This window comes from Lissotriton vulgaris, chromosome 4_1 (assembly GCF_964263255.1).
Source record: "Lissotriton vulgaris chromosome 4_1, aLisVul1.2, whole genome shotgun sequence".
NCBI lineage: Eukaryota > Metazoa > Chordata > Amphibia > Caudata > Salamandridae > Lissotriton > Lissotriton vulgaris.
Genome location: NC_141691.1, coordinates 2,133,066,367 through 2,133,083,279, shown reverse-complemented (window position 1 = coordinate 2,133,083,279; position 16,913 = coordinate 2,133,066,367). Strand labels below are relative to the sequence as shown.

The 16,913-nt window shown below is 44.2% G+C and overlaps 1 protein-coding gene across 1 annotated transcript; it reads left to right on the top strand.

Annotated features, from left to right (window-relative positions):
• Positions 1–532: 532 nt before the first annotated feature.
• On the top strand, positions 533–16,711 carry LOC147725215 (vomeronasal type-2 receptor 1-like). Its single transcript, XM_086918204.1, has 2 exons — positions 533–817; positions 15,809–16,711. Exons 1-2 carry the CDS (start codon positions 554–556, stop codon positions 16,709–16,711), a joined length of 1,167 nt encoding a protein of 388 aa, XP_086774330.1. The 5' UTR covers positions 533–553.
• Positions 16,712–16,913: the final 202 nt, after the last annotated feature.

The window sequence follows — 16,913 nt, the reverse complement described above, 5'->3', positions numbered from 1 at the left end:
TGTTCCGACGTCTCTGTAGTCCATTCGGCTGGTGGTGACGGCCTGTGTCACGGTGCATCTCGTGTCATTTGGTAGCCACTTGAAGATCTTGCATAGCATGTGCAGAGTGAGGAAGCAGCTGGAGGAGACGGCGTGTTGTAAATGATGATTCCAGCAAAGTTGGAGGGAGGGGGTGTGGGGCCCAGGTCTGATGGCCACCAGGATTTGCTCCATGTGTTGCCGGTGTTGCCAAAGATCAGTACTTCCTTCTTGTCATTGTTCAGCTGCAGGCAGTTGTTCTTTATCCCGTCTGCAACATTTGTCATGCATCTGTGGAAGTTGGTTCTGGTGGCAGTGGGTCTGCTGTGGTATTATTCAGCCTGCTGCAGCATGGTTCAGTGTGCTGTGAGGTGGCTGAAATGATGTTCTTTGTCACCATCCTACCCACAAACTTTAAAGAAGTACATGAAATAATAGAGATAAATGTGTTTGTCGTACTGGTGCATTTATCTAGTGATGCTAAGTTTCTGACTTTCTCACTTTCAGACCTGCATTCCGCTTTCTTCGGCACGCCATGGCTCTAATCTTTGCCGTAGAAGAGATCAACAGAAACCCTGAACTCTTACCAAACCTCACACTGGGCTACCAGATTTACGACTCTTGCACCAGTGAGATGAAAGCACTTCACAGCGCTATAAATTTATTATCAGCTAAAACAGAAGCAGTTCCAAACTATGGCTGTCAGAAGAAGGACATACTGTGTGGGTTCATCGGAGACTTCTCTTCAGCCACATCCTTACCAATGGCTGAACTTTTGGGGATCTACAGGTATCCACAGGTAGGAGGTGCTCATGACTTTTGTAAGTTTTGTATTGATAGGAGTTTTCAACTAAACTGAGATGGAATTTTCCAGCATCATAAGAGACATGAAGTGACTGACTACATATGCATAGTTTTAAGAAGATAATTTGAAAATATTTATTTTTGTTATTAAGAGGTTATATAAAAAATATGGTAATATTTTTGTGTTTCCTAATTGATTTAGTACATAATTTATTGTGTTAATTGTTTTTAAGAATTTGGATATTAACTGATGGCTAGAGGGTTCGACACTCAACATAGTGTGACTCTGAGCAAATCACATTCAAGATGGCCGGCGGATCAAGTCTGCCCACCACCCTAGTGGTGCCTGGGACCACCCGTTTGTATGGCGGCAGTCCCACATGTAGCATTAGGATGTGACTGCCACCGTGTCAGTCGCATCTTGCATCTTTACCATTGCGGCAGGAGCTGCTGGCTGCAGCACTCACCTCAATGTTAAAAATTTATGTAGTGCCTTTCTTTGTACTACATGGCAGACACCACATGGTACCTGCCACTTAGTGCAGGGAAATACAGGGGGTACTATGGGTGCCAGCGCTCAAGGAATGGTTTCCCGCCTGCACACATTCTGGTAAAGTGTGTCTACCAATTTGTTACAAAATCAATATGTTTATTAAAACAGTGCCAGCAGCTGTGAGCTTATGGGCTTGCCTAAATGTCCTGTGATCAAATGTGCAAGAGAGTGTTAGTGAGCAAGTCACTTATGGTTGATATATAATACAGTTTCAAAACACTTTCAAAACATAAGAAATTTGCTGAATAAATTTAAATCAGTACCCAATGTATTATAATCACATTGATGAAAACTTTAGACATCACAATTGTACTTTACAAAGTCCAATATCACCATGTTCAGTACAAACAGAAAACAGAGCTCCTTGTTTAACTATTCTTGAAATAGGACCCAATGCATTTTGGGTTTCTAAGAACCCTTCTTCATGGGTAAACTTTCACGATAACATGATATGAAGGAAACCACCAACAGAACAGTCAAAAAAAATAGACGAGGAAAAGAAAAACTAATTTCTTATGTTTTGAAAGTGTTTTGAAACTGTATTATATATAACCATAAGCGACTTAGGGCCAGATGTAGGATGCCTAATATCTGTCGGTAACGGCCGAAATTAGAATTTCGGCCGTTACCGACCGGTATTAGGCTTTTCAGATGTAGGGGTCTAATTTAAGGATTCAGTAATTTACCGAATTGGTAATTTAAGGAATCGGAAAATCACTGAATTCTCAAATACCGATTCGGTAAATTACCGAATCCTTAATGTAGGAAGCACTCAAGTGAGTGCTTTTCACTTGTAAGGATTTGATATTTACCACCAACTCCAAGTTGGTGGTAATTATCGAAAACCCTAAAAGAAGCAATTTTGTGCTTTTTTCAACTGTGCCATGTGGCAGACATACATTCCCTTAGGGAATGTATGTGTGCCACATGTGCACCCATGCACTATACCGGGGTGCAACAGGGTGTCAATGCGACACCCTGCCACCCTTGTAAGTCTACCCCCTTTTACCGATTCGGTATTTACCGAATCGGTAATTATCATTCATTCCTATTGGCCTCCAGGCCTATAGGAATGAATGGGGGAATACCGAATCGGTATTCACCAAATGTTACCGATTCTGTAAAATTTACCGAATCATTAGCTACATATCATTTACTGATTCTAAAATACAGAATCTGTAAAATTCGGTATTTTAGAATCAGTAAATGATACTCACCTACATCTGGCCCATACTCTCTAACAGAAACCTTAGGGATCATCGCAGTGCGCTGTGAGTTAGGAACGGAGATTTCCACTTCCCCTGTCTTACCACCCCAGCGCACCACCACTGCCCCAACACAAAGGGGGCCCATAACAGGCCCCCGAAACCAATCGCCACCAGCCTTTCAATGGCGGCTCCACTGCCATGGAAAGGCTGGTTGAAGCCAGCATCGTAATTTGGCTTATGGTGCCTGCTAGGTACCGGCACCATTTTACAGATGCAGACTGCTCCGCCTGGCATTCGGAATGATTGCCTGTTGCGGATCCTTGGTAGGTGGTCTTTGCTTCGCCACTGTTGCGGTCCGATTCCCCCGCCATCCTATTTTGGCCGACAGGGAATCATTGTCTGATGGGGGAGGGCCAGCCACCGCACAGTTGGTGGTGGCGGGCCTTCCGCCATCGTAATCGCCCCCTTAATATGCCCGCGCCTAAAAAACAATAATGTATCCATCTGTGACCCAACTGGTGCTCATGTAAAGGCCTATGATACCTTCTGGTCGGGTTCGCACTATATAAAACTCAAAAGTAATATATTCATACCTTATCAATTTAATTGTGCTATTTTTTGAAACAATGTGTGTTGCTATTTTATTCTGTGTTTTTAAATAAATATCTTTTTGAGGTTGTTGGAATTTTAGGTTAATATGGTGGGAAAAGTTTGAAAACTATTTTTGTTTTGTTCCCCAATATATTTTAGTTTATTTTATGTATAATTTTAAATGTCAATTGCCTGTTTTTACTTTTTCATAATTTTCTACAGACACATATTTATTGGCTAAGTATTCTATATAGATTTAATTGACTTTGTATTCATTTAGGCTATGGAAATTATACTCTGAGAGTTCTAAAGTTTAACAGGGTTGAGAATGGTAAATCAGACCCACTCCAAAGTCAAGAACTTTTTTACTGTTGTTCAAGTTGTAAGCTAATTGTAAATTCAATGCTTCTAATACTTACCCTATTATTGGTTTGGTTGTTTTGAGACTAGTAAATTGGATTCTGCCATGTAATGTATTTATCTGTCTCTTTAAACATGTTTCAATAGATAAGAGCCTCTTGACTTGATTGATGAGCTCTCAAGGGTATCAAACAGAAGCGGAATCCGATGATAATGGGGAAGTGAAGGCAAATGTGGTTGTGTCACTGTCAGATATGCAACAAGTGAATAAATCCTCTCGTTGCAAGGGGGCTTCAGCCTAATAGCACCCCGGCCTTCTTTTTAAAATCGTTGATGGATCGCTCTATGATGCATACTTTGCAAATGATATCATCCCAGATACAGGAAGAGGCTCACTCCTGGCCAGGGTCAAGTAGGTCACCTCAGCACTTTTGTCTCATTGCATTATTGGATATTGAAATCAAAATAGAGCAAAGTGACTTTTAAAAGAGTCGAACAAGTGGGCTACTGAGCAAAAACAAAGTCCGTTTTCTCAACTAGGATTTGTTAAATGATGCAGTACTGAGGACAATCTCTATGAGCTGTGAACTCTAGTAGAGAACAACTTGCCAATTAAAGAGTGTTTGCAGTAATTTATGTGGCCTTTATTGATTTTACTACAACATTTGACAATGTCAATAGGGGTGTTCTCTGGGTAACTTGCAATGAATTGGGCATTCAGCCACACTTATTGAGGGAAATCATTGATCTCTATTCAAGCACCTGGGGAAAGATAAGACTTACATCCAAATGGGTCACCTCAGAGAGCACGTTTATGAATAAGGGCTTTGTTAGACTTGGGGGTCTCTAGTTGGCAGAGGAGTCCAAATAAGGACCTTTGCATCTAGTCAAGGTAAGGGGAATACACTGCTAAAATAACCCCTGCTCACCTCCTTGTTAGCTTGGCAAGCACAGTCAGGCTTATCTTAGAGGCAGTGTTTAAAGTATTAGCACAAAACCAACAGTACACTACAAAAGGAGACAACACCAGTTTAGAAAAATATCCAATATTTTTATGTAGTTAAGACAAGACCGGAAACGATAAAAGTACACAATACAGTACTTAGAAATCAAAATACCCCTGAAAAAGAGTTCCTTGAAGTTGATAGCTCCCTCTGGGCTATCACAGCATTGTGAACAAACAAACCCAAACAAAATAGTACCTTTTTAAATGCAGGGTGTCAGTGACCTCTTGTTGAGCTTCCAAAAGCACAGCATCCACAGGCATCGGTTTCAGAGTTGGGTGCAGGAGTCGTCAGGCCCTTAAAGTCACACGTGTTGCAGATCGATCTCCTCTCGGTAGAAGTCACGAGTGCTGTCGTCGGTAGGCATCGGGTGCTGGGGTGCGAAGTGTAGCCGTGCAGGGCCCACAGGTCTTGGTGCGAGCAGCAACTCAGTGGCAGCGTCAGATGGCGTCGTCGTTGAGACCAGGGTCACAGTGGGAAGTGGTGCGGTGCTTGTCGCGGTGCTGGCAGGTCACGGTATGAGCAGCGGCATTGCTGAAGCGCTGTTGTTGTCTGACGAACTGGAGTCAATGGTGCTGGCATCGGTAGGCCAAGGCTGTGGTGCGGGATGAGGGCGGTGCGTTCTGCAACCATACAAACTATGCCATCAAACCACGGTGCAAGCAGCGGCGTCGATTTAGGCAAGGAGTATCTTCATCGTAAAGCAAGGTGATGTGGGGTGTGGTGCCCACAGGTTGCAGTGCAAGCAGCGGCTCGGGCGTCAGTGATACCATGGGTCATGGATTTGCGGCAGTGGCTTCAGTTCCCAGTGCTGTGGTCAGAAGAACTTGCTGTTCCTGGGACGTCTTGAACAGGGGTAAAGCTCTACCTCAAGCCCTTGGAGAAATTCACAAGAATAGATTGCAGAAAGTCCAGGCAAGTCCTTTCACTGCTCAAGACAGAAGCAGCCACTGTGGGCAAACACAGCAAAGCACTCAGCAAAGTGGTAGTTCCTCATCACAGCTTCTCCAACTCTTCTTCTTGGTAGTCTTCGTGGTAAAAAAGAGTTCTAAAGTCCTGAGGGCTGGGCCCTAATATGTATACCACCAAATTCTTTGTTCTCTGAAGTCAGAGAGTGTCTGCAGCGCTAGAGGTGCAGAGTGGTGTGTTCCCTTTTGTCTCCTGAGGAGGCTATTTGGAGATTGTTTACCCGTTTGAGTGCCTGGAGTGGGAGAGGCGCTCCTTTTTGCCGCCAGAACCGAACTATTGCCATATTTGGGGTACTGCATGTCCCAGGACTCTCTTGGCTGCCGCACACCTGGGCCGGACAACCGACATGCCCACAGCCTCAGGCGCCTACATAACACCTTGCAGCACCCGCTACCGCGGGTGCCGCAGCGCTTGAGGTGGAGAGTAGTGTGTTCCCTTTTTTCTCCTGAGGAGCCTATTTGGAGATTGTTTACCCGTTTGAGTGCCCTGAGTGGGAGAGGCGCTCCTGTTTTGCCCCCAGAACCGAACTATCGCCATCTTTGGGGACTGCATGTCTCAAGACTCTCTTGGCTGCCGCACACCTGGGCCGGACAACCGACACGCCCACAGACTCAGGCGGCATTTAACCAACTCACCATTCGCGTGACGTGGGAGCGCGCGGGAGTTCGCCGGGAGAAGCATTGTGACTGCATTGTGACCAGAGCTCGTTCTGGTAATTATTTAAATTCCCATTTAGGGGCTACAAACGGGGAAATATAATTTTGCGATGACCGCTCTAGTGTCTAAGCAAAAGCCATCCCCAAAACCTCCACTACCCAGCCTGACAGCAATAGATCGGATGCTCCAGAAAACTATTGGGTTGTGGCTAAAGCTATAGAACACACAGAACGCCATCTCTCACTCCCCGTTGGGTCTCTTCGACCCCTTGCTACCTACCAATATATCCATGACAACTATTAATTCTCAGGATTCTCTACTGGCTCCATCTTTTGTTTCTCTCCCAGGGTTCCACCACGCCCTAATTACTCACACTAGTCCCCCCACCAGGGGCCTAGTATATCAGGAGTTTTTGCTCCAACCAACCAGGTTATCCCTGAGCAATACTACCTTTTTAAACGAGTCAACACCTGACCCTTCCCCTCAGGCAGAGGACCTTATACCTAGTGGGCTCTGTGATAAACCTATAAGCCCATTTTCGGTCCCTACTTTTTCTCTAAGTATGAACAATGACAGCCCAAGGGTAACTACTAGAGGGCAAAAAGCTAGGCACATGTCAAAACATATTAACATGGAATCCATACCTACAAGGACCGTAAAGGGGAGCACGGGTGGCCAGAAACAAAGAGGCCTGCAGTGAAATTGAATACAACGAGAGGTAAAAACGCTATTAATAGCGTGTTAGTAACAGTATCCTCTCCTAGTAATGATGGTGGTCCTCAGGACGCAACCATCGATAACTCAGCTAGTTCTGCACCTTATGAAATCTCTAATGGCACCCCTATTGGAAAGGCTAAGGTGTATAGGAGTTAAAATAGATAATTTGGAGAAAGTATTGAATAGTGGCCCAACTACCACAGGGAAATCAATTAGTGTAGCGAGCACACTCCCATCTCTCCCATGGAGTCCATTTCTCTGCTACATAGGGTGAGTTCTGGGTCTCCCAATGATTGCTGTCCTCCCCAAATTCTCAAAGATGATTTCTTGGCCTGCCCTGATCCTCCGCTAGCATTGCTTAATAACTCCCTCGCTACCGGCATAGTCCCAGATTTCTATAAACAGGCGGTCGTGGTCCCTATACTGAAAAAAACTAATGTCGACCCCACGAACCTGAGTAATTTTAGGCCAATTTCCCTTCTTCCTTATTTAGGGAAAATACTGGAGACATATGTCACTCGTTGTCTGAGTGCGTTCATTGAGAGATCGTCCTTTTTGGATGATAAGCAAGCTGGCTTTAGGCCAGCCCACTCAACCGAGGCGGTCATTGTGGCTGTGATGGACACATTGAGGAAAGGTGTCGACAAGAACATCTCCCAGGCACTTGTCCTGCTGGATTTGTCGGCAGCCTTTGACATGGTCGACCATGCGATATTGATCAACCGTGTCAACAATGTGGGCATTCAAGGCTTGGCCCTCAAGTGGGTTAGATCTTTTTTACATCAGCGGTCTCAAGCTGTGCACTTGTCCACCTTTTCTGCTTCTTACTCCCCCTTATCCTGCGGAGTCCCTCAGGGCTCTGCCTTGTCGCCGCTTTTATTTAATTTGTATCTGCAACCTCTCATAGCTCCTTCCGTAATACCCCGGTTACCATCTTTAATTACGCCAATGATTTGCAGGTGATCTTCCCCATTGACTCTTCCCTTTCCTCTTGTGTCAATCTTCAAACCACCATGCTTGACATTTCGGAGTGGATGTATCACAGCCAGTTGACACTGAATCCCACCAAGACTGAGCTAGTGCTGATAGGCCGGCTGGCTAACCCCTGGAATACCAACTTTTGGCCCCCCTCTCTTGGGTCCCCGCCTAGCCCTGTCAATTGGGTAAAGAGCCTTGGTATAATTATATCCAGCGATCTGTCTATGAGGCCTCAAATTAATGCAGTCACGTCATCCTGCGTTTTCCACCTTCGCAGGATTCGTTAAATCAGTAGGTTTCTCACTACGGATGCGCTTATTCTTGTTATCATGGCTCTTATCACGTCCCGTAATGACTATGCCAACATTCTTTAAGTTGGGATCCCTGGCTACCATCTTCACCGCCTGCAGCTGGTACAAAACCAGGCAGCTAGACTGGTTTTTCACCAGCCTAAACATCAACATGTCTCGCCGCTGCTTAGGAGCCTACATTGGCTCCCTGTGGCTAAGCGCTGCATGTTCAAACTTGGTTGTACGATCTTCAAGGCCCTGTCTGGTCAAGCTCCTGCCTTTATCTCTTCTAGCCTAAAGTGCTATGTGCCTCAGAGAGATCTCTGCTCCACCTCGTACAACATTTTGGTTGTCCCTAAATTCAAACGGAAAAAGCACGGCGGGCTGTGTTTTTCTTCCTAGTTCCCAAGTTCTGGAATTCCCTCCCGATTTCCTTTCGACTCTGCTCTAGCTGTGACTGTTTCCGCAAAATGCTTTAAACTCTTCTCTTTTAACAAGCCTTCGAGTAACTCCTGCACCTGTTTCCCGTATTTGTTTGAGCGCCATGAAACCGTTGGGTGACCGTGTGCGGTACAAATGATTTTAACATAACATAGCATAACATAACATAACATATCATATCATAACATAACATAACATAACATAACATAACATAACATAACATAACATAACATAACATAACATAACATAACATAACATAACATAACATAACATAACATAACATAACATAACATAACATATCATAACATAACATAACATAACATAACATAACATAACATAACATAACATATCATATCATAACATATCATAACATAACATAACATAACATAACATAACATAACATAACATAACATAACATATCATAACATAACATAACATAACATAACATAACATAACATAACATAACATATCATATCATAACATAACATAACATAACATAACATAACATAACATATCATATCATAACATATCATAACATATCATAACATAACATAACATAACATAACATAACATAACATAACATAACATATCATAACATAACATAACATAACATATCATAACATAACATAACATAACATAACATAACATAACATAACATAACATAACATAACATAACATAACATAACATAACATAACATAACATAACATAACATAACATATCATATCATAACATAACATAACATAACATAACATAACATAACATAACACCAAGTCTACTGTCTTGCAACACCGCCCTACTGCACAAAAAACAGGTACAAACAGTATTACTCCCTCCTTACCTGATCGCAGACCTCTAACTAAACAAACAACGATCACTGCGGATACCGCGGGCAGGCCCTGGCAGAAAATCCCGAGGTTGGTAGAAAATAAGGAAAAGGAAAGAGTGGAGGGCACCTTAGGCCAGGCCTCTGATGACGTGGGACACACGAAAGTGAACCCTAGATTAGTAAAGGACCTTTCCCCGACCACCAACCCAAGGAGGTCTTTTACACGCATTGATCTACCCCCGCAATCACTGCCATATACAGTAGTACTAGTTGGTGTTCGGAATTATGCCAAGGTAGACAAGAATTCTACCCTGAGTTAAGAAACAAAGCGGCCCACTGGCTGAATAAGAACAGGCCCCTACCCCCTGATTTACCTGGGCAGATATTATTCGCAAGGAGGTTAAGTTGGTTGGGTCACAGAAGAAAGGATCTCTCTGGGGATTGCAATGTCATTAACTTTGGGGATAGACGGGTGGTAGAACACATATGTAATTGGCATGCCTAGCTTAGCAAGAGCAGTATCCTTACCAGGGATTTGAGTTTCTTCTATCCCCAACTTCCCCCCTTACAAACTACTAAGCACTACAGGGGATTTGCAAATCCAGACCTGGTGGACGGGGTGGGGCTGAGATACAACATCACGACCTTTAACAATTTTGATAAGCTCTCCGACCTGGAACGGGTGGATTGACTTGATCCTAGGGGCTCGATTCAATCCACAATGGCCAACACACCTGTTCCTTCTCTACCCCTAGCTAATTCGGACTACGGTGGGCATTAAATGAAGAATTCCTTCCAAATACTACCCAGGCCAGCCACTACGAGGTTGACGTGGGAATAGATCCCGATCCTGTTACAAGTAGTGCCGACTCATCCCTGAACTTTTTATTTTGGAATGTTGCGGGCTTTGCTTAAAGGTTGTGAACGGCATCTGGTTAGATTTCGTCCACAACTATAGTATCATAAATTTACAGGAAACATGGGCAATATCTAAGCTACACATAGACGGCTACAGGACATTTTTTCTCCAGCGCTACCTACTCCTTCTGGTAGGGCAAAGGGTGGACTGGTTGCATACGTTTCCTACACTTTGCAGTTCACAAGTATAGTCCCTGTTAAAATGGATTCAAACTTCCAAATACTTACTCTTCATCAAAATAACACCAACGCCCTTGCAATTGTGAATTTTTACAACAACTTACGCGTGGATGATTTAGTAAACACAATAAAGTAAATAGGTCTCTGTCTCCACAAATTATCCAACAAGGTACGCAAAGAAATGACTAAAATTTGGGGCGGGGACTTTAATCAGACCCTTTGCAAACAGAGTGCCAATTCAGTCTGTACACAAATTCGCACCTGCAGGCAGGCGGTCATAAGCTGGATTGGTGTTGCTTCGAACATTTTTATATGCTGCGGTGTAAAATTCATGACGCAAATAGAGACTCTTCTTTCAAAAGTTGAAAAGTTGAATGTGTTTAAGACTGGGGCCTGGAAAGTATGTGTTTTTTGAAAAATATAAAAATTTTAGGAATAAGAATTTTAATTCTCTTTTAAACCTGATTGTTATTTGTATATGTATACTTTATGGTTGTGATAAACCAAATAAAGTTAAATTTGACAGACTGACAGTCTGTGGGATAGTGGACGAAAATGGCGACCCGGTAACCCATTTTCCCCACACCGCAGTCGGGCACTGTCTAAATGAAACCCTGTGTGGACTAGATCTTGCCCTCTCCAATGACTTGGTGAATCCCCCTGTACCCGTTATACCCACCTATAATGGCAGAGGCAGACCAAGCACTATTGACTTTATATTTATTTCGAGGACAGCGGGAAGGGATCTATTAACTTGTAAAACTCACAATATCATTGTCAGTGACCACTATCCGAATAGCATCTCCTTAAAACTTCCTAAGAATCATGTCAGGCCAAACACCAAAATGCTTTTGAGCCAAAATAACCACTTGATGGACAGTTTAAACGACTACTCACTGAGGTTGGAAAAAGTGGATCCGCTGGCTATTACAACAAGCCTGGTCACAAATTTTAGGCAGGTGTTTGCAAACTGTATTGATCCAACCACTACGAGTGAGGGAATCATGGCTAATTTTTCAAAATTGATTGTATCAATTAGGGAAACCCTTTTTGTTAGCACGAAAACTGGTAAAACTAGACCCAAGGGATGGTTCGACAGTTCCTGTACTAAAGCCCACCAGAATCTAAAAGCAGCTTTAAATAACAAGGACAGAATTCCAAAGGACATAGCAGCTCTCAGGAAGAACTATAACCAGGCCCTAAAATCCAGGAAGAACACTCTTAAAAAAGATATCTGGACACAACTCCACAGGTTATGTACCCTGAGGGACAGTGTCGCCTTCAGGAAGGTTGTGAAGTCCCCTTTCTTATCAGATGCAACGGCTAATCCCAGCATTGATGCGATTGATGAACAGCCGTGGGTTGATTATTTTAAGCGGATATTCAGCCTCTCCTCAACCGCAAACCAACCAACTACAGCTGGGTTAGATCTAACATCCTTCCCGTTGCCCATTCGCATAACACACGAGGAGGTAGAGCATGCCCTAAAGGCCAGCAAAAACGGCAAGGCACCAGGCCTCAATGGCGTCCCAATTGATCTTTTTAAGTTCAACATGGATCTATGGTCGCCAATCTTACCTAGGGTTCTCCAAGCATCATGTGCCCTGGGACTCATTGAATCGTGGTCCCAATCAATCCTTGTGCCTATCTTTAAAAAAGGGGATTGCCAATCCCCATCTTGTTATTGGCATATCTCCCTCCTGGATTCATTAGGGAAAGTGGCCGGCCGTGTTATTCTAGAGCGCCTTCAAAAATGGGCTTCAGACAATAAAGTTTTGTCTGATCTGAACTTTGGGTTCCATGAGGGACTGGGAACCACAGAACAAGCCCTCAATCTATCTTTATTGATAGGGAAATACGTTAATGCCAAGGGAGGGGGCTCTGTACATGGCTTACGTTGACCTTTCCGCAGCATTCGACTGTGTTAACCACAATAAGCTGTGGACCATTCTGGCAGATATGGGAGTAGAGTCTTCCCTCATAATATTCCTGCGTGAATTATACACAGATGCCACGGGGGTGAGTTAACAAAGTCGTTTAGAGTGGAGCGAGGGATGAGACAGGGCTGTGTCCTGGCCCCGTTTCTATACAACTTACACACCAGCGGCTTGGAAAAAGCCAAGTTGACGGGTTGCCAAGACCTCCCCACTATAAATGCGCGCCCCAATCTCACTGTCCCCTAGTGAGATGAGGGTAATTTCTGCTGGATCCCCACCCTCCTGTGGGCACCCCTCCCCCAAGTGCTATACTCACCAACTCCTTGGTCGGCCCATCAGTGGGGGGCTGTTCCCTTTTGGACACTTGGGGTCCTGCTTCAAGTGACCCACCTGCTCACAGGCAAAGCACGCGTGGTCGGTCTCTGCAGGCTTTCTTTAAGAGACCACAGCTTTCTTGTCTCCTGGGGAGGGTTACCTTTATCCTTGGTGTTAGTTTAGGGTCCTTTAGAGAACTCCTGTGTTTTACCCTTGTGCCCCCACTCTTCTGCTGGGGACCCTGCTCACCTTTGGCTGAGTCACCCCATACACCTTCTTGTGAACCCTGGTATTCACCCAGCAGTCCACCTCTATATTAAGCCTCCTGGGGTCAGTCAGCTTACTATCAACTAGGTGCTGATGCAGATCTACAAAACATAGACTAGACAAGTGCTCGCATGGAATCAAAATAGAGAGACCCTGAAAATCTGTCACATGACTGCCCTTCACCCAGCCATCCAGTGACCTGCAAAATGAATCTACACGTTCCACCCAAGTGTTGGCATCAGTCTTCTTACTGGACCTAAACTGATCCCTGTACTTTTCAGGAGTGAGTCATTGCCTAGTGAGGAGAGTGTTCTTCATGTCAGTGTAGGTGAGGTTCTTCCCCTTACCTAAAGGTTTCAGAGATCCCTTGCTTCTTCTGGAAAGAGAGGCCACAGCCTGACCCCCAAATTCCTTTCAGGGACCCCTTCCATGTGAATAGATGATATGCACCCTTGAAACCACCTTTTTATGTCATCTCCCTTTTTGAATTCCTTGCCTACATTCTTGAAAATGTGCACAATCCTGTCTTCCTGCACTGAAGATTTGCTGCCACCATCTTAGCTGGGCCTACTCCTTAAGACATCTCTCATTATCTAAGATCATCTTCCTTTCTTTCAAGGCTATTCTTTTCTCTTCCCTCTCATTCTCCATCCTGAGTTTCTCCAATTTGAACTTCCTTGCTCCGCGCCTGTCCTCTAGCTCTTCTGGGGACAGGCCATTGCTGCCAGGTCTGGAGGTTTCCTCATCCCAAAAGCACATCCACACTAGGAGTAGGCTCCTCTGCCTTTCCACTGAGATCTCCAGATTGCCCACTGGCATGTCTGGCTGGTACCCAGGCCCTCAGTGCCTTTTGTAGCTCCTCCTTCCTAGTCAGGCCTCTGACTTGGACCTTTAGATTTTTGAAAATTGCTTTCAATTGTTCCACATTGTAGGATTCCAACCAATCCTCCTCAAAGGCATCCTCCAGGGATGCAAGAAATGATGATCTTGATTCAGGCATGATGAAGTAGCAAGTTCACGGTGGCAAGATCAAAAATAGGCAAAAAGAAACAGAACCAGTATTTGGCATGTAATGGTCTGCGATATGGTAGTAGGGCACACCAATCACTGTAAGTCAAGTGCAAACACAAGTCCTATCCCACCGCTGCCACCAGTGTTAGAAATGGGGATCTCTAGTTGGCAGAGGTAAGTACCTTTGTCCAAATAGGGACCCTTGCTTCTAGTCAGGGTAAGGGGGATACACTCCTAAAATAACCCCTGCTTACCCCCTTGGTGGCTTGGCATGAGCAGTAAGCCTTATCTTAGAGGCAGTGTGAAAAGCATTTGCACATAACCAACAGTAATATAGTGTAAGCACTACAAATTGACACCACACCAGTTTAGAAAAATATCCAATATTTGTATATACTTAAGATAAGACCAAAACCTAACACTGGGCAATGAACTCCACTCGGCTAGAGGAAGTTGCAGAGATTTGGTAACTACGCATTTCATTGAAAACACAGAATTCATACAAGAATTCCCACTCTGCTACTCAAAAGAGTTATCTACTGTACCCACAACCCTTTGGTAAATCAAACTTTACATCTACATGCTAAAAAGCATATAACCAATTCCCAAAAGTGAACTTTGAAAAACATCAGACAATGAGAGAGGTGATGATTTCGGGGTCACCCCTTACCTAGGAAGGGGCAAGCAGATGCCTTGAACACAAAGAGTACATAATGCTGAACGGTTCAGTGGTATTCCCATTCTTCTAGGACCACACCAAGCAAAGTTATGGGCAAAAATACAATGCTAACCAAAGGCCCAGCCAAGCATTATGGGGCGAGATTCTAGAGTTTAGTGAGTATTATAGTATTAGCTCTCAGCTGAGCCCAAGAGCCAGCCCCTTGAGGACTGTTTTGATATTGGATACTATAATATTTACTGCACTCTAGAATATCATCCCATAATGCTTTGCACGGCCTTTGGTCTATCCTGCCAAACCAGTACCCCCATATCCCTGGAAGTGGCATTAAGAGGGGCCTAATTTATTTGGAGACCCGAGGCAGAATGAACTTCCATTTTTAGAAGGCTTCCCCAGCCATTGAAAGTCGGGGCCCAATTTGTGTTGTCACAGTTTCTTGTAATATTACAAACGAAAGTCATCAGGTTTTGCCAGAAATCATGTCACCTCGGGCATCCTCCAACTCTTCCAGCTCTAGCGGGTGATCTATAAGGTACCTGTCAGAGGGAGAAAGAGTCAACAGTAGGATGTCTTCAAGGATGGGGCAAGTGGACTTCCTCTCAGGCCTTGGACACTAACTACAGAAGGACCACAAATGTGGAGGCAATGGATGTAGCCGCTGAGCGTCTGGCGCTGTCTGGTTCAACCTCACTTGGAACCGCCCTGGCCACCAAAGTGTGTGTTATTAGCAAGTATAGCAACTTGTCAGATTCATCTCCCCATTCATGGGCTCTCGTAGTGTGGGCCATCCAGTATTTTCTGGCCTCATCCAGAGAGAGTTGCTTGAGTGTGGCAATGTGAATAGTTCATGGTGAGTAAAACTAATTTCCCAAAAATGTCACTCACATTTGGGCATGTGTATCTTGGACCAGTTAAATGATCGCTCTCTTTAGTTGAATATGTTCGCACATGTTGCACATTTAGCACAGGTGGGGCACTAGAAACCTCTCAGTGCTCTGTATGTAATCTGGCCACTTATGGGCAGGTGTCTAACATAATGTGTCTATTAAAAGTGTCTTTGAATGTTCTGTTGCTCTTGTTTCAGATCAGCTATGGAGCTCTTGATCCTCTCCTCAGTAACAAATTGAGATTTCCATCCTTCTTCCGTACTGTCCCGAATGAGGTCTCAGTGTACGCAGGAATCACTCAGCTGCTAAAACACTTTGGATGGACCTGGGTGGGGATCCTGGCCTCGGCCGATGACAGCGGAGAGAGAGCGATGCGAGACCTGAAGACGATGATCACCCAGAGCGGAGGCTGCGTGGAGTTTTCCTATACGTTGCCCACAGACTTACCTTCCCTTAGTGCTAAAAGGATTAATCAAATTATTCATGCCATACAGAACTGCACTGCTCAGGTTATCATCATCTACAGCACCAGCGCATCAATGACAAGACAATTTCTTTATAGTTCTTGGGAAAGGGTGCCCCATAAAATTTGGATTGGAACCGTGAGCATGTCTTTTTCTAAAGCGAGGTCCGGAGTAGATGACCTGACTGTATTAAATGGGTCCCTGACTTTCTCCATCGAGGAAGGACAGATTGTGGGATTTCAAGATTTCCTCTATGATGTGGATCCAGTGAGGTTTCCAGATGACAATGCCCTGTGGGAGCTCTGGGTTTCAATATTCGGATGCATCATGGCCTCTAAAGCTGATTTGGTCCATCCATATTTACCACATTTACCTCTATGTTCAGGAAATGAGACCCTCAGAGTCTACGACCTGCCCTTCATCAACGCCTTCACTTATCGGTTCACCTACAGTGTATACACATCTGTCTACGCTTTGGCACACGCCTTACATGACATGTATGTGTCGGAGTCCAGATCAGGATCTGGTGCTGGGAGCCCCAAGCAGGACTTCAAGCCCTGGAAGGTGATGGGTTGTTGCATGTCCTGCTCAAGGCACCCTGACCATTCTCCCACAAAAACAGATAATCAGTCTTGATGGCTCTTTCATTCCTTATCTTCTTCAGTTTTCCTTTCATAGTGATCAATTTACTTTTGTAGTTTTGTCTCATTTTTGAATTTTCTTTGAATGTCTCTGTTAATAATATTCTGCCTGATTTGGGGATTTCAGAAATGCCTTATGCTTATTTCCAAGTCTGTGCATTCTTTTGGTAAATGATACCAAGTTAAGAATAACATTT

Bases quoted from the DNA above. Each gene is read 5' to 3' on its own strand.
- LOC147725215 (XM_086918204.1), top strand. From the start codon at position 554: ATGGCTCTAATCTTTGCCGTAGAAGAGATCAACAGAAACCCTGAACTC. The intron at 818-15,808 runs GTAGGAGGTGCT...CTCTTGTTTCAG, and splicing joins GGATCTACAGGTATCCACAG to ATCAGCTATGGAGCTCTTGA.